Here is a 27,080-nt window from a genome sequence, read left to right on the forward strand (position 1 = left end):
ATCCCCTCACATAAAAGACTTTTTTAAACACAAAATTTAAGACTTCAGCTTTCCTTTTGTTGTCTTTTATTGCCACACTAGACTGGTTGATGAGTGACAGGATAGAAGCATTTGACACATTTACTGAGTTAATGTAGGACCAGAATTTTCTACAGTTCTTAGAAAGATTTTTCATTAAGGTATGATGAAGGAAGGTTTTTAATTTTTTGTGTGTTAATCTTTTTACATACTGATGAATTTCTACTCATTTTTGCTTCTTGACATTTCCACGTTATTTAAAGAAATGAGAGTGCAACAATCTCTGCTCTCTCAGCATTTACCTGTATGAAAAATTCATATCATGTGGGGACAGTACTACAAATTCTTTCTTCCTTCTGTAGTTGCTTCTTAATCATTTACTTCCTTTCAGTTCCCTTTGTTAATGCCAGTCTATGCTTCATCTGTATTTATAATTTCATCTCTCCTTGCTGTTTGCTTGTTGACTCTTGTCCTATCATTTCTAATCTGCTCAGTTTTCAAATCTTCTATGTTACCAACATATCATTCCTATAGCGTCACACACACCATCCAAATGCCCTTAACCTATGATCCTGGGGAATGTTACTATTTTGCTTGAATTCCCATACTCACCAGTAAGAACCATCTTTTGTTGGATTGTGGAAAATCTGATTCCAAAAGTTGACTTTTTTTGTAATTTCTTGCTCATGTCTGTATATGCTTTCTTTTGGAGCTTCATTAATGAGAGTTTTAAAAATAGACATTATTTGTACAAAAAGGCAAGTTTTGGCTTTATTCATTGTACTGTAACTCAGATTATACGTATGACATATTTTATGAATATCGAAGTGTACTTATTATTTAACTCTTTCATCAGTGGTGCTAAGGGACCTTCTGTGTTTTTTTTTTAAAAAAGGGATGAATAAATGTATTAACATGGGATAAGGGACTATGGGTTTGGTGATCAGATTTCTTTCACTTAAAGCACCCCAAGCTAAAAATCATCATACATAACTTATAAATCACTGCAAAATATCCATTATAGCAGTAATTTATAAACCTTCACATTACACACTGATATAACCGAACCTATATAGCAAATTTTAATCATAGTCTTAGGGGAATTACATAATAGTGATGGTGCTACTAGAGGAATGTCAGTATCATAAACAGTGGTACTGAATATTTTAGTCATAGAAGCCATATCCATTAAACTGTTTCCTCCATTCAAAGACAAAACAAAAGCACTTCAGAGATTTCTGATTTTGACGCAATTTGCTACCCCTCTACCCCTGATTATGGTAAAGAACAGAAATCTGTAACTATGCTCTTCCAGTAGTTGCTGTGGAAAATATAATACAGTTTTTATAATAATAAATAATCATGTAATGAAAAGTTGCTCCAGTTGCTTTTATATATATATATATATATATATATAATAGAAGGAAACATTCCACGTGGGAAAAAATTATATTATATTATGATGTCTGCTTGTGTCTGTATGTGTGGATGGATATGTGCGTGTGTGTGAGTGTATACCTGTCCTTTTTTCCCCCAAAGGTAAGTCTTTCCGCTCCCGGGATTGGAATGACTCCTTACCCTCTCCCTTAAAACCCACTTCCTTTCGTCTTCCCCTCTCCTTCCCTCTTTCCTGATGAGGCAACAGTGTGTTGCGAAAGCTTGAATTTTGTGTGTATGTTTGTGTTTGTTTGTGTGTCTATCGACCTGCCAGCGCTTTCGTTCGGTAAGTCACCTCATCTTTGTTTATATATATATATAATAGAAGGAAACATTCCACGTGGGAAAAATTATATATAAAAACAAAGATGAGGTGACTTACCGAACGAAAGCGCTGGCAGGTCGATAGACACACAAACAAACACAAACATACACAGAAAATTCAAGCTTTCGCAACAAACTGTTGCCTCATCAGGAAAGAGGGAAGGAGAGGGGAAGACGAAAGGAAGTGGGTTTTAAGGGAGAGGGTAAGGAGTCACTCCAATCCCGGGAGCGGAAAGACTTACCTTAGGGGGAAAAAAGGACAGGTATACACTCGCACACACGCACATATCCATCCACACATACAGACACCTTTTTTTAAAGGAAGGGTTGCAGCCAGAGATGGGAACTTTAAGTGTGAGGCCTTTGGGGGTGATGCCAAATGTCAGACAAGCCTGAGAAAATAGAATATGGGAGCGTAATCTGGCTAGGGCGAAGGCATGTTTGCGGAGGGAATGTAAATAAAACTTAATGGGGTCGTTGTGCGGGTGTTGTGAGGGTGACATGGTATTAGAAGGTGGAAAGTGTAACATGAGGTGAAATGAAAATGAAAATAAAAATATATGGGGAGAGATAAAGGTGAACCGGAAAGTAACTGGAGATCTGGAATGAAAAGAGGCGAAAAGGTTTTGGTTACAGCTGGGCTATGTTGGACTTGGATTGGTAGACAACGATGTGCATAAAGTTTAGGTGGTTGTGTTGCCGCCAAAACACGTTAAAGGACGGAGAAATTCGGGAAAATTTCGAAAAAACTGCGTGTAGTATATTAAAAGGAGTGGTATTGTGGTGGCAGATTATGAAAATGAGGCTAACAATTGTCTGACGAAGAAATAATGACGTTAAAATCTGTGGGAAGCGGCTAAAAATTATAAGTGATGTGGGAAAAACGGAAATGGAAATAAAGCGAAAGTTATTAGAACTGGCCGAAATGGTTGTTTAAAAGGTGAAAGGAGTTGTTTGTGAACTAGAAACGGTGGATATTATAGCGGCGGTAGTGCTGAAAGCGGCAAAAAAAATTTTTTGGTTATGGTTTGGAAGTGGGTTACGTATTATTTAGTATATATATAGGCAGGATAAAATAGTATAGCAGATTACGGTAAAAAGGAGGAGGTGAATACAAAGTGAAACTACTGGCAAAAACAGAAAGAGGAAAATAAGACGACAGAAAAGATTTCGAAATGCAACAGTGACAATAACAAACGTAATTGTTGGATTCAAATTAATGATATCATTATAATAGAAGGAAACATTCCACGCGGGAAAAATTATATATAAAAACAAAGATGAGGTGACTTACCGAACGAAAGCGCTGGCAGGTCGATAGACACACAAACATACACACAAAATTCAAGCTTTCGCAACAAACTGTTGCCTCATCAGGAAAGAGGGAAGGAGAGGGGAAGACGAAAGGAAGTGGGTTTTAAGGGAGAGGGTAAGGAGTCACTCCAATCCCGGGAGCGGAAAGACTTACCTTAGGGGGAAAAAAGGACAGGTATACACTCGCACACACGCACATATCCATGTGTCTGTATGTGTGGATGGATATGTGCGTGTGTTCGAGTGTATACCTGTCCTTTTTTCCCCCTAAGGTAAGTCTTTCCGCTCCCGGGATTGGAGTGACTCCTTACCCTCTCCCTTAAAACCCACTTCCTTTCGTCTTCCCCTCTCCTTCCCTCTTTCCTGATGAGGCAACAGTTTGTTGCGAAAGCTTGAATTTTGTGTGTATGTTTGTGTGTCTATCGACCTGCCAGCGCTTTCGTTCGGTAAGTCACCTCATCTTTGTTTTTATATATAATTTTTCCCACGTGGAATGTTTCCTTCTATTATAATGATATCATTAATTTGAATCCAACAATTACGTTTGTTATTGTCACTGTTGCATTTCGAAATCTTTTCTGTCGTCTTATTTTCCTCTTTCTGTTTTTGCCAGTAGTTTCACTTTGTATTCACCTTCTCCTTTTTACCGTAATCTGCTATACTATTTTATCCTGCCTATATATATACTAAATAATACGTAACCCACTTCCAAACCATAACCAAAAAATTTTTTTTGCCACTTTCAGCACTACCGCCGCTATAATATCCACCGTTTCTAGTTCACAAACAGCTCCTTTCACCTTTTAAACAACCATTTCGGCCAGTTCTAATAACTTTCGCTTTATTTCCATTTCCGTTTTTCCCACATCACTTATAATTTTTAGCCGCTTCCCACAGATTTTAACGTCATTATTTCTTCGTCAGACAATTGTTAGCCTCATTTTCATAATCTGCCACCACAATACCACTCCTTTTAATATACTACACGCAGTTTTTTCGAAATTTTCCCGAATTTCTCCGTCCTTTAACGTGTTTTGGCGGCAACACAACCACCTAACCTTTATGCACATCGTTGTCTACCAACCCAAGTCCAACATAGCCCAGCTGTAACCAAAACCTTTTCGCCTTTTTTCATTCCAGATCTCCAGTTACTTTCTGGTTCACCTTTATCTCTCCCCATATATTTTTATTTTCATTTTCATTTCACCTCATGTTACACTTTCCACCTTCTAATACCATGTCACCCTCACAACACCCGCACAACGACCCCATTAAGTTTTATTTACATTCCCTCCGCAAACATGCCTTCGCCCTAGCCAGATTACGCTCCCATATTCTATTTTCTCAGGCTTGTCTGACATTTGGCATCACCCCCAAAGGCCTCACACTTAAAGTTCCCATCTCTGGCTGCAACCCTTCCTTTAAAAAAAGGTGTCTGTATGTGTGGATGGATATGTGCGTGTGTGTGTATGTTTGTGTGTCTATCGACCTGCCAGCGCTTTCGTTCGGTAAGTCACCTCATCTTTGTTTTTATATATAATTTTTCCCACGTGGAATGTATATATATATATATATATATATATATATATATATATATGTATGTATATAACCCCATTAAATTCATACAACCAGTTTCAGACTTTGCATTAGGCCCTTATCAAGTGAATGTGAAACTGCCACATATTAGTACATAATATGAAGTGTATATCGATTTTTTTTAAATAGGAGATGAGAGGCAGTGGTTATATATGTACAGAACAAGTGCACAAATAATATACAACTCAAATTATGGTGTAGAGAAGCAACATCCAATGATAAAAACAACAGAATTCAAATGGATTTAAGAGAGTTTCAAGCCCAATGACGCCTTGAGAAAAATGGGCATGTTGTAATTATGAGAACAGTACAATCCAGTACTTCAAACATGCCCGATAACTCTTTTTAAGCTAAACCACATAACAGTTTTAAAGGCTCAGATTGTGCAGTTTTTGTAATTACAACACACCCATTTTTCTCATGACGACATTGGGTGCAAAACTTTTTAAAATTGACTTAACTAACTTCTACTCCTTTTATAATTTGACATTGGTTCTCTAAGCATAAAGTAAGTTATATATTACTTTCCATATAGCGGAGATGCTGAGCCGCGATAGGCACAATAAAAAGATTCACACAATCATAGCTTTTGGCCATTAAGGCCTTTGTCAACAGTAGACACACGTACATTCCATCCTGGATTTTCAATTGTTTGATTATATATTACTTTTGCACTTATACCATACATAAATAAGCATCATCTCTTATCTCCTATTATAAAAAAATATATACCATTTACATGCACATCATATTATGTACTAGTATGTGGCCGTTTCAGATTCAGAGGCCAAAACCAGTAGTGTGAACTTCATGAAGTTCTATGAAAGCAACTGGACTAGCTTTTCATTAATTGAACATCAGTTGCAGAATCAGCAGCAGCATCATTCAGATACGGAGAAATTAATAATAAGTGATTTAGTCATAACAATATGTATTCAATTAAGGCTTTTGTTCACAATGAAGTTCTTGCACTAGGAATATTGAGTGTTCCTAGATAAGACAATTTGTCTGTTTAGGAATATTAATTGTAATGCACTGGTGAGTCATTTTGAGTGAACATCAACTTGTAGAACCACATGCCCACTTTATAACTATTTTCGTTACAACTATATGGCACACAGTACTTTTTGTACACAACAGAGATGTCATAGTCCTGAAGCAACCCACATTTTTATTCCACTTTACTTACCTCTATTTCTATTAATGGAAGAACACCATTATTACTGATCTCACTTTCAGTGCAACAAACAAACAACAAATGTATTTTGTCATGCCTCTACATGGTAAAACTATAATTCTATCAATTTTGAACACATTTAGTTCCATGCTAAGTCATGTCCAGTAGTTATACTATGCAAAAATTTTGTAAAAATTTAAATTCACAGAATCCTTACATCATTAATTATAGCTTTTAGTTTTTCTTCATCAGTTAACCTAAATGTAGCATATGGGTTGACTCTTGCTGTTGTATCTGATGCAGATGAAGTTTGATGGAGCTTCTGGTCCTGTGAGACATCTGCAGTGCCGTACCCCACCTTATCTTCAGATTGGACATGTGGATCTGCTATATTCTCACCTAAAACAAGAAATCCTAAGTCCAGCCACAAATTATGTTTGATTCTCTATGTGATCATATTATCTTTAATGAGCGTTGTCATGATATTAAGCCAAATGCTTTTACAATGCCAAAAAATATCACATGTACCTGATTGCCTTGATCCATGTCACATCAGCTAGTGATAGTGCGCATATATGATTGACATTTGAGATATGATATAAAAATATTTACCCTTCAGTCATATTTGATTATATAAGAGCCTTTGTACTACATGTGACTTCCTCATTTTGGTATTTGAGAGAACAACACTGTTCGTCAGCCCTACTACATTTCATCACAAATTACTCTCCATCTCCTCACAGAACTTCTCTTTAATAATTACCCAAGTTTATATTTCACCATTAGAGGAAGCTGTTAGGTCTAATGGTTTAATAAAATTATAATCACTCTGAATTCTACTTTAAGACTAAATAAACTAATAATTTCTCTGAATTATCCTTTAAGACTAAAATTTTAAATGGACAGTTTCATTCATTATGAAATAATATTGTGGCTCAAAAATTTTGGATGTAAAATTGCTAGTGGTTTGGATTTAAAAGGGTACCTTCACTTTTGAGGAAGCTGCTGTTGGCATAGAACAAATCCTGTATCGTTAGTATCAAATGCGCTTTTAGTTATTAAAAAAAAAGTATTGTCTGACAAGATATTACCATTTCGAAGACATATTAAGTATTGATACACTTTCAGAAGCAGTAAAATTTTTTAAAGACTTTGAATAACTAACACTAAGCAATGAAAAAATAATGAACAGTAAGAATAGATGGGAAAATGAAGAAGGTGGATGAAAGTGATCTTGTCTGGAACTCAGGTCAAAAGTCCATGCAGTCAGATGAAAAAATATTACACCTGATGATAAAATAATCTGTATTTGAAATTAAATATATTACCTTCACTCTTGCTGTCAGTGTGGCTTCTTTTCTTTCTTTTCACATACAGAAACATCCCAATTCCAAAAGTTACTCCAATAAGTGTTATAACAGCAACAGGTATTATTACACCAGGATCTTTGTAGAAGTACTTTCTTCGATAATTTCCCCACATAATGAGTTCAGGCTGCACAACAGCTGAAACAGAATGTGTAACATTTTAGGATTCATGCTGTGAACTTGTTATTAATGTTGTATTTTCTGTTTGCTGTGCAATATGAATAATATTTCTTTTATTATTTATTACTCTTACTTCATTAGCTGTCAAATTCAACACCATTTCAGCTGAAGCCTAAAATCTTGTCCCTCATATTAAGTTTTTACTTCATATACAATTTATAATGACAGGTTTCCTATATTGACTCTGATGTCCAAAATGATACCTTCCACCATCAAATTAGATTCAACAAGTGGAAATGAGCAATTTTTCAGGGAGTGGCCATCCAGCTCTGACACCTCTACAAAAATGTCCACCAAAGACTGCCAATGCTCCACTTCACACATTCCATATCCAAAATAAATCTCTCTTACATTCCCTGCAACTGTGATAAGTGGGAACATTTATCCAAATATAGTGTTAATCTTATCAAGTCTTTGTCATACAAACCATATTCTACCCACTTAGTGCACAACCGGACTTCCCACAGGATGTTTTCCTACGACCAAACAATCCTGTCACCTTACAGACCAGATACTAATTAATGCTTTTTGTACCACTTAATATCAGAGCTTGAAAATAAAACCAAATTCATTGCCAGGGCTTCAACTAGCTGTTGTTGTGTCCTGAGATAAGGGATATCTTACCTGTAATTGTACTATCCATGTCCACAAAATGTAAGTCATATCCTAGTCCATTTAACTAACCAACTGTGTACCTACATGAATGGTCAATGTTGAATTCTGTATTTCTATACAAATGCAAACTTGCCTGCTACAAACCATAAAATCAAACATTAACAGCTGCTTCTGTGTCCATGCTATTTGGATCCACCTCATCAGCACATCTTCCATTACTGCAACCCCCTAGCCTAAAACTCCACTAGTTCACATCCACAACCATTTCCTTATCCCTTATTTCTTACCCTTACTTTTCTTGGCATTTTCCACTCTGTTTTTGTTTCCTCCAAATCCCTATTCTTTCCCATCATCATTGCCTGTGACACAGAATGTCCCACAGCTGTATAGCATGGTGGTCACAGAAGAATGCACAGCTTATAGTTATAGAGGTTCAGCAGCATTCGCCAGTCTCCAGCTCAGGAACCCAAGGTTCACCAAAATACTTATCAAATGCTGTGAATGTGATAAGCTTTACTCCACCCCCTCTCCTGGTTAATAACAGGAGGGAATTTAGGACAAATGTGCAATTCACAACCACAATTCTAAAAGTAACAACAGTTTCTGTACAGACTATGTATCCATATGTAGGGTTCTGAATGGAGTTTTATATTCTGCTGCAAAATTTTATAACAAATTGCTGAGGGACATCAGGCATGAAATTGAAAATCCCCTAATATTTTTTAAATAGAGAGAAAGAGAGAGAGAGAGAGAGAGAGAAATCTGAAAGAATACCTCATGAGCCACTCCTGCAAAGTACCTGAATATTTAGACTCAGGAATGTAAGTTTCACATAACTCTAATGTACGTATTGAACAAATCGACTTTGCCAGAATGTAGACAGCTGATAGTTGTCTGTGTACGGTACAGAAATGCTTTGAAGTACTAGAAAAAAATCAGCAACTGAGTAGTAGTAAAAGACCAGTGGCTATTTTTTTCCAAGTAGCTTTATTTCTACTCTTTGTAAAAAGGTTGTCTACATACACTACTGAAATGATTTATTCATCACAAGAAATATATATACAAGATGTTAATATGAACAGTGCAAGCTACCTTAAGTTGTTATTTCCCAGTCCAAGCTGTATTAGAGTTCTATATATTACACTGAGAGTCTACCAGAACACCACCTTAGCCAATATGATAAAAACTCATGCCATGTATTCCACTGCACACATCATAACACACAAACAGAAGAGATTGAGACCAGCCCTACACTGGCTTGTTTGAGGTGTGGCTATAACATAATGGGACTGATGCTGTCACAAAGTAAGTAAGTGTGTACCAAAGATGAAAAACCAACAGCTGTGAGACATGAACCTCCTTAGTCTAATGCAGCTTCTCTGGTGTGGCTAGGCAAATCAGGGTGGTCTTGGCCTTCATTTGTGTAAAAGCTGTTATTCTGTGTAATAACACAGCAAAAAACTGTCATGAAGTTTCACACAAAGCTTTAAAAAACTGCTACTGAAACCTATCTTTTTCTGAAAGGAGTGTATGGTTAAGTTTGTGTATCATGTACGTGGATTTTTGAGTGTTTCAAGCATTTACAAGAAGGCCACCAAGACGCTGTAGTTGAGTCACATCTGGGGCATCCTCCATCATCAAAAGCAGATGAAAATATCAAAAAAGTACGTAATCTGATTTAATCTGACCATTGGTTGAGTATTTGATTGATTTCTGAAACTGTAGGAGTTGACAAATAATTTATAAGGCAAATTTTTTGTAACTAATTTAACAAGAGAAACAAATGTGTGAAAATGGTGCCAAAAATTCTCACAATCAAACAAAATGAAGCTCATGAAAATATTTGTATTGACAATTTGAATAATGTTGAAAATGATTCTAATTTCTTGGAAACAGTGACAACATGTGACAGATCTTGGTTTTTGACTTATTATCTAGAAATTAAGTGCCAATCCATGTGTTGGAAGGGCCCAACTTCAAAGAGAATGAAAAAAGTTCAAATGAACAACTCAAGATTCAAAGCAATGATGATTGATTTTTTGGATATTCATGGAATTGTGTATCATTACTAGGTTCCTGAAGCTCAAACTATTAGTAAAAAACAAGTCATAGGTTCTACATCAAGACAACACATGAGCTCATACCACATTGTCTGTTAAGAGGTTTCTAGCGAAGTACAGTGTCCCACTGTTTTACCACCCATCTTATTCACCTTACCTAGCACCATGTGACTTTTTTTCTACTTCCCAAGGTCAAACCTGCATTAAAAGGAATAAGATTTCAGTCTTATGAAGCAGTGTAAGAAAAAAGTGGCATGCATTATCAAGAAGAAGCTCATAGGGGAAGACTTTCAGCACTGTTCACATGGAGCATTTTGGGAATAGAGGAGTGGAGTACACTGAGGTTGGCAATAACTAAATATGTATGTTTTCGAAACAGAATGTTTTACAGCTGTAGTACCATTGTTTTATAGTCAGACTTCATACGCCAGAGTTTGGTGTGATCCTGTTGGAGAACTTGCCGAAGGACTTTTTATCTGAGTAGTGGCGCTATAGCAGTCAATAGTAATGTTGTGCCAGCTACTCAGTTTCCCCCATCTGTCTCTCTCAATTGTCACAATACCTTCCTCTCTTGAACCTTCAACACTCATCTGCCCAGACAACTGGTCATAACAGCTTATAAACAGTCAGCACTGCCATGTCAGTGGAAGTAGGTGGGATAGAGAGAGAGAGAGAGAGAGAGAGAGAGAGAGAGAGAGAGAAGAGACAGAGAAGAGAGAGAGGATTGGGGGGGGGGGCCTCAAAAGGTAATGTAGTTTCCTGATCCAAACAGCTATGAAATGATGATGCTGAATTTGTATATGACATGATAAAAGCAAGTGAAATGTTCAAGTCATTGTGAATAATGCAATACTCCACTATCAAAAACAATTTATATAAGTTACAAGTATCTTGATTTCTAAAGTCTTCCTCAATTGTACAAAAATAAATTTATAAACATAAATTACAGTTCAACACTGATAATTTCAAGTTTTTATTCTTGAATTTGAAGTATTGCATGCAGACAGGCACAGAAGAACACATTAGCAGGAGAAAATTTGTTAAGTACCACCAAACAAGGTTTATTGTTAGGATTTGCAAAATTTTGTTAGGAACTGAGTGTTGCTTATGTCCAACAAGAAGAGATGGAAGGAAACAACATGACCACATCCTTGTTGAAGGATCAAAGCTGGTATTTTCCTAGGCCAGTTTATGGGAACTACAAAACTATGTCTTGATATCCAGTTTAGAGTTTAGGGATTAAAGGAGTGACTCAAGTCTTGTGCAGTCACACCAAATATTGGTGATATATTGATATTTAAGATTTGCAGATTCTGTAGAAAAAGAAACCACAGAACAAAATAAATAGCCTTTTGTTAAAACTGGTAAGCTCAGAGTTTGAATAAGGATCACATGTATTACAGGCATAGTAAGATAAGGGGTAATAGATGATAACCATGGCATGAGATTCAAAATGTCATCAATCTTATGAGAAATGATTAGCATAGCAAGGGAATAAGCTTATTATGGAGGTGATCTGACAAGCAGTGAAGGAAGAGAAGTTCTTGTAATATTGGGTAGACACTGAACAGCCAGAACATTATGACACCAACCTACTACTGAGATAAACCTGTCCAGATGATAGCAGCGTCATCTGGTGAGGAATAATTGCTAGTCAGACACATGAATGTTGCACATATTATCAGTGAGTGTGCTGTTCATATGTGGAATGGGGAAGGTACATGATCTATCTGAGTTTGGCAGAGACCCAGGGGCTCGACACAAGCATTTCAGAAACGGTACAGCTTGACAGATGTTCGAGGAAAGCTGCAGTGAGTGTCTTCAAAACGTCGTGAAACCATGGTAAAATCAAGGTGTTGGATGTCATTGGCTAGCCAGACTGGTAAAACAGGAGAGGCAGCAAACTGTGATGAATACTAACATCAGACTTAAATGCTGGGCAGAGTACAAGTGTGTCTCAACACACAGTGTACCAAACACTCCTATCAATGGGCCTCCACAGCTGAAAACGTGTCAATGTGCCAATGTTAACACGATGACATCAGCAACTACAACTGAAATGGCACGTGACCATCAGCACTGGACATTGGTGCAGTGGCAGAGTGCTGAACTGTCTGATAAACCCCAATAACTTCTTCTTGATGCTGATGGAAGAGCGTGAATTTGTCGTCTTCCGAGGGAACAGCGCATTGATACCTGGTCTATGAGATGGAGACAAGCTGGTGACGGCTCCATTATACTCTGGGGAAGATTATCATGGGCATCCACGGGTCCAGTGAAACTCATGCAAGGCACCACAATGGTCAAGGAGTACTGTACAGTCGTTGCAGACCATGTACACCCCTTCATGAGGATCATGTTTCCCGACAGCAGAGGCTTTTTCAACAACATAATGCACCATGTCACAAGGTCAGGGGTGTGATGGAGTGGATCGAGGAACACAGTGGCAAGTTCCAATTGATGTGCTGGCGCCCAGATTGTCAGATCCAAACTCTCCCACCCCAGAATTTACGGGAGTTGGGTGACTTGTGTGTGCAGATGTGTTGTCATGCAGATGTGTTGTCAACTTCCTACAGCACCTACTAAGGGCTCAGTGCTTAAATGCCATGATGCATCACTGCTGTTATCAGTACCACTGACGTATTAGATAGCAGGTAAATTTTGTTCTATAGTTAACTGATGGTTCAGGTTATGATGTCAAATTGTGAACGGAAGAGTAAGAACTCAGGAATAGTGAATTAGCTATTTGTTCTACTTGATTTGATGAAGCATGACAACAGCTAACAGAACATCACGCTAAATCAGGATGACAGAGGTACTCTCAGAGTGGATAGGATAAAAATCACAGAATCCACAACCAGTCATGATTTTACGAGGGTGGACCCAAAAATAACCGGAATTTCTTTCTAGAAAGCATATACTTTATTGTTTTCAAATACAACCTTAATCTCCTTCGAAGTACTCTCCATTAGCATTGATACACTTGTCCAAATGTTCATTCCAGTGTTTGAAGCATCTTTTAAATTTGTCCTCTTTGATACCTGCTAGCACTTTCATGACATTGCATTTTACGTCTTCCACATTCGCAAAGCACTTCCCTCTCAAGTCTCTTTTCATCCTCGGGAATAGGAAAAAGTCCAAAGGTGCTAAATCCGGTGAATAGAGCACGTGGGTCAAGGTAGTCATCTTCATTGAGGCCAAAAACTGGCGAACGCTGAGAGCCGTGTGCGCGGGAGCGTTGTGGTGCAGGAACCACACGCCAGAATCCCACAAAGCCAGACGTTTTCATGACAAACTTCTGCGAAGCCATTTCATAACCTCCAAATAGAATTATTGGTTTAAGTGTACAATCCCTTTGACGTAAAAAAAAAAAACTAGATCAACATCGTTTTCACATTCGATTTCACTTGTTGAGCTTTTTTTGGTCGAGGTGAGCCAGGTGATTTCCATTGTGATGACTGTTGTTTACTTTCTGGATCGTACCCATGGCACCATGACTCATCACCTGTAATGATTTTGTTGAAAAAATGTGGATCATCTTTGAACACGTCCTTCATTTTGAGACAGACTTGAACACGGCAATCCCTTTTATCTCCGGTTAGAAGCTTCGGCACGAATTTTGCTGCCACTCTTCACATCCCCAAATCAATGGTCTAGATGCCCTGAATTGAGCTCCAGGACAACCCGGACATGGTATTGAGTTGGTCGATTGTCCTCCGTTGATCTTCACTGATGAGATCACAGATTTTGTCGATGTTGTCTTGGCTTCGAGCAGTTGGAGGTCGACTGGAATGGGGCTGATCTTCAGCCACCATTTCTCCCTTTTTAAACTGAGAAAACCATTCGTACACTCGTGTTTTACTAAGGGCATGGTCTTTGTAGGCTGTCTGAATCATCGCAACAGTTTCTGCTGCATTCTTGCCGAGCAAGAAACAAAACTTCACTGCTGCACATTGTTTGCAAGAACTAGCCATTTCCTTGTGTCACGTCTGCACTGTATGCACACTCAAAGAACTGCCAAAGAAGCCACACTTCTCACTGTTGGATGACGTTACATGGCAGAATGACTCAGCAGAGCTCCTACTACAACCCTTTGGCGGCGCAACCTATTACTACAAGAACACGATGTGCAACATTACGATTCTGGTTAGCCGGCTGGAGTAGCCGAGCGGTTCTAGGTGCTACAGTCTGGAACCGCGTGACCGCTTCGGTCACAGGTTCGAGTCCTGCCTCAGGCATGGATGTGTGTGTGATGTCCTTAGGTTGGTTGGGTTTAAGTAGTTCTAAGTTCTAGGGGACTGATGAGTCCCATAGTGCTCAGAGCCATTTGATTCTGGTTACTTTTGGGTCCCCCCTCGTATATTATAGATAAGTCGTGTCTTATAGATAATTTATAGATAAGTCGTGTCTCACCACTTATAGTGGTGAGAAGGAAATTGGCACAAAAACTCTTCTTATGAAAAATAAATATGAAGAAGACTGTGCAAAATCAAACCTTATAAATGGAGGCAAATCTATTAAAATAATGAGTGAGAAAAATAGATCTAAAAACAAAGAAGATGTGACTTACCAAATGAAAGCGCTGGCAGGTTGATAGACACACAAACAAACACAAACATACACACAAAATTCAAGCTTTTGCAACCAACGGTTGCTTCATCAGGAAAGAGGGAAGGAGAGGGAAAGACGAAAGGATGTGGGTTTTAAGGGAGAGGGTAAGGAGTCATTCCAATCCCGGGAGCGGAAAGACTTACCTTAAGAGGAAAAAAGGACAGGTATACACTCGCATACACACACATATCCATCCGCACATACACAGACACAAGCAGACATTTGTAAAGGCAAAGAGTCTGGGCAGAGATGCCAGTCGAGGCGGAAGTACAAAGGCAAAGATATTGTTGAATGACAGGTGAGGTATGAGTGGCGGCAACTTGAAATCAGCGGAGATTGAGGCCTGGCGGGTAACGAGAAGAGAGGATATACTGAAGGGCAAGTTCCCATCTCCGGAGTTCTGACAGGTTGGTGTTAGTGGGAAGTATCCAGATAACCCGGACGGTGTAACACTGTGCCAAGATGTGCTGGCCGTGCACCAAGGCATGTTTAGCCACAGGGTGATCCTCATTACCAACAAACACTGTCTGCTTGTGTCCATTCATGTGAATGGACAGTTTGTTGCTGGTCATTCCCACATGGAAAGCTTCACAGTGTAGGCAGGTCAGTTGGTAAATCACGTGGGTGCTTTCACACATGCCTCTGCCTTTGATCGTGTACACCTTCCGGGTTACAGGACTGGAGTAGGTGGTGGTGGGAGGCTGCATGGGACAGGTTTTACACCAGGGGCGGTTACAAGGGTAGGAGCCAGAGGGTAGGGGAGGTGGTTTGGGGATTTCATAGGGATGAACTAAGAGGTTATGATGGTTAGGTGGACGGCGGAAAGACACTCTTGGTGGAGTGGGGAGGATTTCACGAAGGATGGATCTCATTTCAGTGAATGAGTGAATTATATGAAGGTACAAGTGCATCAGATATTGTCATAATGGTGGAAATACAGCTTTCCAAATAGAATAGCTTCACATGAGCATTGTCATAAGGCCTTGGCCTGGTCAAACCACAAGACATAAATGCAGATATTATTTGGTCATGGACAGTTAGAGGATGGGGAGGTTGGGAGTTGGAGATAGAGCTAACCACATGGGCAATGTGTTTTTCATGGGCCATGCTGCTAAGAGAATCATATACACTTAAATTCAGATAAGAAAGCTACTGCCATGATCAGATGCCTTGGCTAACAATCTGAGAATGAGAATATCAACTTATTTCTGGGCACAGATGCCGTAATCATACATGAGTGATTAGCATTCTGTAGCCACATTTGGGAGGATGACCTTCCAAATCCCCATCTGGCCATCCAGAGTTGTGTTTTTCCCGATTTCCCTAAATCACTCCATGCAAATGCCAGATTAGTTGCTTTATCTGAGGTAGTGTTCCATCCCTAATGACCGCATTGTTGATGGGACAAACTCCGATGTTTCTTTTTATACATGAGTGTCTTTAATAACTCATGTCCATAATAATTATCCGGGCTGTTATGCCGTGGTCGGTTGATGAATTCTGTGTCGATTCCCAAAGTTTCGTCTCCGACTGCGGGAGACATCTTCAAGGGGGCCGTAGCTCAATGGAAGGTCCAACACACCCACTGGCTCACTACTGACTTTGGCAGTCAGTAGCGAGCCAGTGGGTGTGTTGGACCTTCCATTGAGCTATGGACCCCCTTGAAGATGTCTCCCGCAGTCGGAGATGAAACGTTGGAAATCAACACAGAATTCATCAACCGACCATGGCATAACAGCCCGGATAATTATAATGGACATGATATTTCCGGCCGTGAAAGTCTACATTTTAGTCTCTTTAATAAGTACACATGACAAAGCACAAAGATTAATATGAACATAGGAACATTGCAACTGGATACTTAAAGCATGGTAAAACTGAAGAGAAGTTGGTAATATGAACATGAAGATGGGAAAGAAAGGAATTTTGTACATAAGGTACTAAAGAGAGAGAGAGAGAGAGAGAGAGAGAGAGAGAGAGAGAGAGAGAGAGAGATAAAGACCAACATCTAAAGACCAACATCACACCCACCCACCCACACAAAGACAAGCACACAAACACTCTCTCTCTCTCTCTCTCTCTCTCTCTATCTCTCTCTCTCTCTCTCTCTCACACACACACACACATTTTCAAGCTTCCTTTAATCTAATCGTCACTTCTCAACAATGTGAGGAGTCATGAGGAACGATACATGGCTTGGAATCCATGTTAACCTTTTGGAACCCATGTTAAGCTGTAGGTCTCCTTTCCTTGGTTGGTTAAATGGGGTAGATCAGGGTCACCCAAGTCACCATAGTCGCATCTAATTAAAAGCCTTACTCTCAAACATTGTGCCACACTCAAATACTAAAAAATGATCAGAACTGTTGCTAACACAAATATTAAAAGAATAAAGGTTGAAACAGGACATATAGTTGTGTAAAGTTTGAACAACAATACAGACAAAGAGAAATGTATATTCTGCCCAGCAGGACTGCAGATTAAAAACCAGAGCAAATAATATACTATTCACAAGACCGATAAAATAAAGCAAAGAAATGAGGAAGAAAGTGAAAGAAAAAAAATAATTTATTGAAAAGGACTTGATTTAATGACACAAATATAATTACCTCCTGTGCTGGATAAAGTTGTGAAGTCATATGTGACTACAGTGGAACCTGCACTGTTGTGAGCAGTCATCCGAAGCTCATAATTTGTCACTGGATTAAGATCAAGAATGGAAAACTTCTCTTCTGTGTACTTAAGATTGTTTGACACAAGTATCCATTTTGTTCCAGTTTTCAGTTTATATTCTACAACTAATGTGGTTATTGGGCAGCCACCAGTATTCCACGTGCCAACATTCAGTTGTATGAAGGTAGAGTTGGTGGCCAGGAGATCTTCTTTTGTTGGAGCAATAGGAGCTTAAAAAAACATAAAGAGTGTGATTATTATTTTAAAGCATGTCTTTAATACACTAGGATAATTTTTTAATTAATGGAGAAACATGTGTTGAAATTACTGTGATTTTAAAACTGTGTTCAAAAGCAGATCATAAACTCATATCTCTGCCATTCATCTTAGTGTTCTACCAACAACTATCATGTCTCACACTAAGTTTAAGCCTGCCACAATCCATCTTCCTGTCTTCCCATACTCATGCAGGTTCCTCTACTTAAGATGCCAAATTAGGGACCTAGGATGAAACAAAGTGCATAGATAGTAAAGGCATAATTGGCACACTGATATAATGTGTCATGTATATTCTTCTCTACGTATATGTTGTTACTGAATGAGGAAATCAACTTGGAAACAATCCAATTAAACTTTGCTCCACCTAAGTTTACTTTCATTGCACGAAGTCCAATATAATTTATTTTATTTTATTCAAAAAATCCAGATTGAGATATCAATAATACTGTGGAAAGGTTAGATTGCTACTCACTGCAAAGGTGACACTTCGAGTTGCAGTCAGGGATAACAAAAAGACAGTTACACACTGGCATTTGGCCAAAGACTTCTTCATAAAAGAAAACACATACACACATTCACACAACAGGCACACCTCACAGACATACACCTTACAGACATATGAGGGCTGTTGCATCTGGAATGAAATTCTTGCATTGAACAAAAACAGTAATCTGAGTGGGGCATGGAAGGGGGAGAGGAAGCAGGTTACAGACAGGGGGAGAGAAGAGCACTGTCTGGAAGTAATTACTGGGTAACAGCCTCATAAGTTTTCATGTACTACAACAAGGTTCACTGCTAAAACTTGTACAGTTTATAGTATACACGGGGGATCATATACAGCTATTCTTCATACTGATGACATCAGTGTCACTGCAATTAGAGATAACTTATACAACATGATGGGACAGAGAAAAGACGAGATATATCTACACTGTGGTGGTTGAATACAGTGAGCTGGGGCTGCAGTTTGACTAGGGTGAGTGGTTGTGTCAGGTGGAGTGGGTGAATGGAGGAAGGAGGTGAAAAGTGGGAAGGAGGGTTGAGGCAGGACAGCTCATGGTTAGGAGGGAGGGAGGCAATAGGAGGTAAGTATCGGAAAAGTCCTGAACTGACACAACACTTGAAGTGTCTTTTGTATCCAAGCAAAACTGAGGAGTTTGTTACATCCTGTGAAAGACAATATCGGCCTAAAGATGTTTACAGGTGTCCAATAGGACAGTATGGCCTCAGTAGAGGACACTGATGAGAAGACAAGGATTATAGCCTCAGTTTTGTCTTTCTGGGACTTTGTGGTAATGGAGGCAAAACATATTTGCATGGCAGATAACCCAACAAATAAGGATTCAGCATTCCAAATAAGTATAACCTGGAAGTCTTGTGCTGCCAAAATTAGGCATAGAGAAAAATGAGAACTTTTGATGACAGTGACATGGCAAAATAGACGAGGATTATGCTAGCTATTAATTTTGGGTTGGCTTCCAGCCTCAGTGCCACTCAGAAGCAGCAACATGTGAAACACCATAGATTGACTTCTGGTAGTGTGCTCAGAACACACTACTGTAATCTGTCTGCAGACAACTCGATCGCGTGTGTGCGACCGTCAAATGAGGCTTCCACAATAGTCTGACAAAAAGTGGAAATTGACAGTTGGTACTTACCAACAGTAACCAGCAGACACCACCTGACAGTGTTCAGTAGTTGCCTTGAAGAAAATTATGGGATTTTCAATACATGATCCTAAGGAGACCTGAGGGCTGTATATTGTACATAAACACTAGGAAATCCTGAAAAGAAGCATGACTAATAATATTATATCCAAAGGCTTTTTGGTCATTGACTGCTTGTTAACAGCCCTGATAACATTTCACCTGGTGGGGTTCGGATGACAATTGGGTGACATAAAAATATATAATCAGAGAATGCCAAGTAATCAGCTAGAAGTTACTATTTTAAAATCAAACTTATCACTATACTAGCTTCACAAATATAGACTGTACCACTAAAAGATTTCAGAAATATCTCACACAGTGGGAGTGGGCCTAGGACTGAGGCACTTTTGTCAGTCAAGGAATTCATGGAGTGCAAAAATGAAGAAATTGCATTCCGACTATTCATGATAACACATTTGTATCTTTTATTATTATCTTTAGTACTGTGATTTATTGTAGTCTAGATTGTGTTTTACATTTCATACTATGTATTATTTGCTTATACTTACACAGTTTCCAGTTTTTATTCCTAAATAGGCTCTAGACTGATCTTATGAAACAGCTATAATTTTGGAAAAATTTGTGATTATAAAATATGCTGGTGTTACCTTTCCCTTGTGTGTAAGCAGTTATATTTTTTGTAGGACTACTGTTGCCCATGTGGTTGAAAGCTTGAAGATAAAGCTGATATTTAGAACCACACTGAAGGTTTCCAAGAGTAAAGTTTTTATCTTCAGCCTGTACAATGACCTTTTCCCATTCACCAAACTCTCGTTTAAAGTATAAGGTATAGCCTGTAAATAAAATGGTGTTAATATTTCAGATGATATTAATATTTTTTGCAAATGAAAAATGAAAATAATTTTAAACCAGAAATTTATAGATTCTAAATATGCTACAGTCACTGAACATATACAATGGATTTCAGATGGATAGAAGAGAAATTGTAATGAAAATGTGTCTTTCAGATATTAAAATTATAGTTTTGACTATTTTGATTTACTTTTAATCAGTAACAAAATCCATATTTGGAATTATATTATGAAATATGGAAGTCCACTGGAGGGCTGTTCAATAACTGAACACTTTTCACATTTTTATGATACATACATTACTTGTTTTACTTTTCACATTCACTCTCCTCCCCTCCTGCTCTCTCTTTTTCCTCTGTTTGTTGATTGCACAAATCATTTCTCTTCCTCTTAATCCATTTTTACTTCTCATTTCATCTTCATCATCTCTAGATTGACGTTGGCACAATGCTTACCAATGTGCCGTGTTTGATCTCCTATTCTCTCTGAACCCCCCACCACTCTTGCCCACATCTTGTCCTCACAACAGGTGAGCCCCTCTCATCTTGGGGTCTGAGTGACACACACTTCATTTTTAACCTTTCTTAGCCTATAGGATCTAGGATAGTGTAGTGTAATTTTACATACACTTATCAGCAGTAGTAAAATCTCAGCTCCTGAAGGTAAGTATCAACAAACAATTCTGTTATGATATTATTGTTTTGAGTGAATTTTTCTTTTGGTACAATAATTTAGTTGATAAAATAAAACTACAATATACAGCATTCCTCTCAGTTTAATGACCATAAACAAACTGTCAGCTACTTATGCTCTTTTTATGTCTCTCATATGTAGATCTAACTGGCTATACTTTACAAAAGGCTGTCATCCCATTGCATTTGTTTTTGGTGTATACAGATGTTAGTAACGTATTACCATGTCAAGTTGTGGGTGCCAGTTGATGAATAGTATGTTGTAGCCAATGAACAGCTGTCAACTAGTTACAGTTTCATATCATTGATGTACAAATTTATCGTCATTCTGCTTTTGTTGCTTGTTGACATTTTGCAGCCCAAGGTCTAAGTTAGATTGGAAGTTGAAAATTTGGTTGTGAGCTGGCAAAGGCAACTGTTATGGTGCCCTAGACAGCATTGGCATCATGCACAACTTATACATCATATGGGCTGCAGCAAGCTGAACTCCTACAGTTCAGATGATGCAGGACTTTGCAACCCCAGAACTTAGTGGCCAAGACAGCAGAGCGCATCAACAGTGGTCTGGCCAGGCCATAGGCAGTGTACACAGCAACAATACAAGTCACTGACAAACTGCACCTCTTCATGCATTCACTGTGTTCTGTAGCGAAAATTATAGGGAGAGGTCTATGTTAGCCTGGCAGTTGACAGTTTCATTTTCCATTATTTAAATGCATCCAGAGTTATACAGTATATGCACCAATAACAGGAACATCAAGGTGCAGAAATAGCAGAAAATGAAAACTCTTTGTGAAATTATTTATTATGCGTTTGTGTGTATTTTCCTCCGCAAAACAATGGTTTTCCTTCAAAAATTCAGTCTTATCTCATTCCATCACTGGGTTTGTTAAGCTTATATCAGATGCCTAATATTTACGCAATCAAAACAAAAACTTTGCTGCATCATTGCCTCTAAAAATCAGCTGTTCTGCTGCCTTGCCTCTGCATTACAGGTGTTATGAACATATACTTTATGGTTAGAGTGAAAATGGTCCCTCATAAAGTTTTACTGACCTAACCTAGTTCTGGCAACGTAATGACAGATTCATCATCAGACAATATCACTCTTCTCTGATTATCGTTAATAGTTGATGCACATCAAAAAATCTCAGTACCACTTGGCTTATTCTGACATTTGTGATATCAATCTAGGGCTTGGAGAATGTTGCCTAGTTGAGAAAGATAGCTGACAAATGTTTTGCTCTGTGTGACGCATTAAAACTTGGAGCCAGACTGGGGGCAGAACTCAAATTCTTGCCTTTTGAAGGCAATGTGCTATGAATATGCTATCTGTGCCACTTTAATATGAAATTACTCCAAGCTTCAGAGAAGGAAACTGGAGGAGCCAGTGACAAGTTGAAGCTTCGATTTAGCTTATGAGGCATGCAAAAGACAGGAATCCTGGTTCAAACCCCTGTCTGGCACACAGTTTTGACTTCTTGCTTACAATCATGAGAATGAGTGGTTTCAGCACTTTATGTTAGATTCTGATACAAGAAACAAATCATTTGACATGCTGACTGTGTTCTAGTGTGATATGAATTGAAGTAGCTGCTTATTTGGAGATGCAACAAGAAGTCATCCATGTTTATTTTGACAGTCCTCAGCAATATCTGATGAAGAGTCTGATCAATATTTGGTGAGACTGCTCCCCTTCACTATTTGCTAATGTTAATCACTCAGTATCTGCTTCTGTTCACTATTATTAATCATCGGTGATATTGTGCCAAGAGTTGTCAGTACCATAATCCTTTTGGACATTGTTCCTCTTGATAAACGTGGTGCACTCGTTTTATGATGCTGTTATTCCAACTTGTGCTTCATCTAACAGTGTTATAATAATTTACTGCTGTGTGAGAGGCAGTCAAATGGAAACTGAATACTCACCACAGTGGGACCATGGAATGGTTCTATTAAAAAGGTATCACCATATGCATTAAGACATTTATCCAACTTGGAGACGAAATGACCAACTTCTCTTCTGTAGAATGGGGTCCGCTGCTGAGGGATCCACAATCTGACCTACTCTTGCTCTTTCTTCAGGTCACTAAAGATATGTAAATCACAAGGTGAAAGATCACAGCTGTAAGGAGGATTTTGCAATGATTCCAACCAAACTGCTGAAGCGTAGCTGTTGTCTGATTGACACTGTGAGGGTAGGCATTATCATGTAACAGGATGATTCAGTCTCACAACATTCCTGGGCATTTTGATCTTATGTCATGTTGCAGTTTCTGCAAAGTGTCTTCACAGTGCTGCACGTTGATTGTGGTGCCATTTGGGGAACTTAATGAGCAGAGGACCCCTGCAGTCAAAGGAGGAGATCATCATGACCTTACTGAAACTTGTGTGAACGTCTTTGGATTTCTTTTGCGAGGGAGATGTGGGATATTTCCAATGCTATCCCTGTCATTTGCCTTTTGCTGTGGGAATGCTGTCAGATGGAATCATCCTGTTGCACAATAATGCCTGCCCCACACTGCCAATCACACAAAAGCTACACTTAAGCAATTTGGATGGGAAACATTGCAATCCTCTATAAAGACCAGATCTTTCCCCATGTGATTTTTGCACCCTTGGTGACCTGAAAAAAAAAGGTATGTGTGGTTGCCAGCTTCAGTCAGACAAGTAAGTTCAAGAATGGGAGTTGTGGATCCATCAGTAACTGATCACCTCATCTCCCAGTGGGATAAATGTCTTAACGCATGTGGTGATTACTTTTCAATGGAACAATTCCATCATCCCATTGTGGTGTGTATTCGATTTTCATTTGACTGCCTCTCATAATACAGATCCTGTCTGAAAGCACATAGGTAAGGAACTATGGTATTATAATTTCATGACACAGAAACAACTTTTAGTTCATGTCATAACAATGGGTACCATGTGAAATGTGTCCATATATCTCATTATATTGCTGTATTCCAATGCTTTGTTTGTGCTTTGTGACTTTTTTCCTCCTTCAGGCCTCAGTCATTCATCATTCAATTTTTCATTTTTCTGTTTCATTCCACCTATGGCTTTCTTGATTTGTTTTCCCTTAGCGATTTCAGCAGTATTTTAATGAATTTAAATGAATTTGAAAATTCTTTTGTTATTGTTAGTTACTAATACATCTGGCAGTTTTGCTAATGAGGAACAGTTTGCAAAATAACAAATTTTTCATTTGGTCGAATAATGCAGGGTGTTTCAAAATGAAGATACCGGTTTTAAGGCATTGTAGCATTTATTACATTCAACTTACAATTGTAAATAATACACTAAATCAAAGAGCAATTTAAACAGATTTGTTTGCATACCTGTGCACAATGGGAAGAGAATGGAATGACAAAGAGTGACTCAAAAACGTGTTGAACAAGTGCGAGTCTTTCACGCTTAGCCCCAAGAAATAGCCCCGTTGAAAGTTTATGGGCCTTTCTTTTTCGGTGAATCAACTGTAACTGATGTTTCTTATCTTGATGTGCTACAGCTGTGGCCCATGCCTCAATGGGAAGAAGTTGAACAACATATCTTTATTTGGGAGCAAGATGGTGAATTGCCTCACTGGCATAACTCAGTACGAGACTGGTTAAACGATGTTGTATTATCCGACCGGTGGATTGGACGCAAGGGGCCAGTTGACACAGCATTTTATGCATGACCGCCATGTTCACACATGATCTGACATGATTATGTGTATGTGCCTCCAATGCCAGCTGATCTATCCGACTTTAGAAACAGTGTTATTGTAGAAGTTACTCCTGACACACTGATCAGGGTTTCGGAACAACTCACCTATTGACTTGATGTGTGACAAGTGTTCACACTGAATAATTGTAAGAAAAACTGTTCGTGTTTCTCTTTCATTTGGTGTATTATTTATAATTGTAAGATGAATGTTATATGTGCTACAAAGCCTTAAAACCCGTATATTCATTTTGAAACACCCTGTAGTCATAATGGCTTGAAAGAAAAGCTATTCTTTCACATTCTATGAAACATTGCTCACAGTGTTTAGTGATTCATAGTATGTGATGACAGTAACTTGCACTAGTAAGCCAGTATGACTCACTACATCAGGCACAAAATTATAATGCTACTGAATTTCTTTGTGAATAAATATTCACACTGCAAAAATAGGACTGCAGCAACAAGATTCTTCTCATCAGAATCGATTTTCGTGACACAAGGAACCCAGTATCAGAATCAAACTTTCACAGAGCTCTGGCAGACTTTAATTGTTGAGCCACAAGGGATAAATAACATTCATTCGAAATTTTTGAAGTTGTCGAGGAAATAGTTGCCAAGCAATTAGGGAGTTAGGGAGACTCAGACATTCCATCAGACTTTTGGAAAAATATCATCCCATAGCCTCACAGATAATAAGGACAGACAAATTTGAGAAGTACTGTATAGTGAGCTGAACAGTTCATGCATCCAAGCTGCTGATAAGAATAATAATACAGAAGAATGGAAGAGAAACTCAATCTGTTAGTTGATAAAATATTTGGCTTAAGGAAAGGTAAAGGCACCATGGTGACAGTTCTTGTGTAGAACTTGACAGTGGAAGCAAGACTTACGATAATCAAGACACTTTCACAGAATATGTCAACCTAGAGAAAGGATAAAACAATATAAACTGATGCAAGATGTTTTCAATTCTCATAAATAGTTATACACTACAGGGAATATAAGATCCTGTAATATACAATATATATATATATATATATATATATATCTAAAAACAAAGATGATGTGACTTACCAAATGAAAGTGCTGGCAGGTCGACAGACACACAAACAAACACAAACATACACACAAAATTCAAGCTTTCGCAACAAACTGTTGCCTCATCAGGAAAGAGGGAAGGAGAGGGAAAGACGAAAGGATGTGGGTTTTAAGGGAGAGGGTAAGGAGTCATTCCAATCCCGGGAGCGGAAAGACTTACCTTAGGGTGAAACAAGGACGGGTATACACTCGCACACACACACATATCCATCCACACATATACAGACACAAGCAGACATATTTAAAGACAATATATTTCCTACGTGGAATGTTTCCCCTCTATTATATATATATATATATATATATATATATATATATATATGTGCGTGTGTGCGAGTGTATACCTGTCCTTTTTTCCCCCTAAGGTAAGTCTTTCCGCTCCCGGGATTGGAATGACTCCTTACCCTCTCCTTTAAAACCCACTTCCTTTCGTCTTCCCCTCTCCTTCCCTCTTTCCTGATGAGGCAACAGTTTGTTGCGAAAGCTTGAATTTTGTGTGTATGTTTGTGTTTGTTTGTGTGTCTGTCGACCTGCCAGCACTTTCATTTGGTAAGTCACATCATCTTTGTTTTTAGATATATATATATATATATATATATATATATATATATATAAGAACCAAGACAGAATGCTTGGATTATAAAGGGCATACGGCAATGGTGGAATCTTTCTTCCCTAGTTTTTGAAACGTAACAGTCTAATTGAAACCAATTTACACACATAAATTTTAACCATAAACAGTAATTTCTGACATAGACGTGTATGGAAATATGTACTTGTGGAAAAGCTACAAAGAAAATAATTATGGAATCTTAATAACACTAATGTGTAGAAGCTCTGTAAATGAAGGGAACATTTTCCGTGAAGGGAGTCTCTAGTAATTAATAAAAAATGTAAATGTATTATTGTAATTATTGTAATAACAGACAAGTACTAATATCGTAATGTACTAGATGTTCTGGAGTAAGCATACTATCATATATGTATTTTCAATTTTTCTATGTCTATTTTACTTGTTAATTAACCAAAAAATGATTCTAAACAGTACCGAAGATTGTTTGGGATTGTTAAGTATAAATAGTTACAGCCATGTTGGCAAAAGGGGGTCAGTACTTTGAATGTATCTGGACAGAAAGCATGTAGCTTGTTGACCATGATTTATTTCATTATTGTAAATATGTTACAACTTATTTCACATTTGTCAAGATGCCTTTATTTACTTTGAGATTGTAATAAATATTCTGCTGAAACACAATAAGAGATTGATTTTTAATTTTAGCTTTTCCGAAGTTGGAATTTTTACAGTGACTGAGAATTTAGGACTTCTGCTGTGACAGATTGCCAGCTACAATAAGTAAAATAATGCATAAGAACGTTATATGTTCAACCTGTACATCAAAGAAGCAA

At 38.2% G+C, this 27,080-nt stretch overlaps 1 protein-coding gene across 2 annotated transcripts in view; it reads right to left on the reverse strand.

Moving 5' to 3' along the window:
* The window catches only part of LOC124777187 (Down syndrome cell adhesion molecule-like protein 1 homolog), a 182,000-nt gene that overhangs the window by 6,919 nt on the left and 148,001 nt on the right, over positions 1-27,080 (reverse strand). For both annotated transcript variants that reach the window (XM_047252502.1, XM_047252501.1), the window contains 4 exons: positions 19,969-20,154; positions 17,309-17,602; positions 7,195-7,371; positions 6,084-6,265 (listed from right to left, as the gene is read on the reverse strand). In XM_047252502.1, coding sequence (XP_047108458.1) covers positions 6,084-6,265; positions 7,195-7,371; positions 17,309-17,602; positions 19,969-20,154 — 839 coding nt within the window. The remainder of the gene's footprint in view (positions 1-6,083; positions 6,266-7,194; positions 7,372-17,308; positions 17,603-19,968; positions 20,155-27,080) is intronic.

The sequence above is a fragment of the Schistocerca piceifrons genome, chromosome 2, assembly GCF_021461385.2.
Source record: "Schistocerca piceifrons isolate TAMUIC-IGC-003096 chromosome 2, iqSchPice1.1, whole genome shotgun sequence".
In the NCBI taxonomy this organism is placed as follows: Eukaryota; Metazoa; Arthropoda; class Insecta; order Orthoptera; family Acrididae; genus Schistocerca; species Schistocerca piceifrons.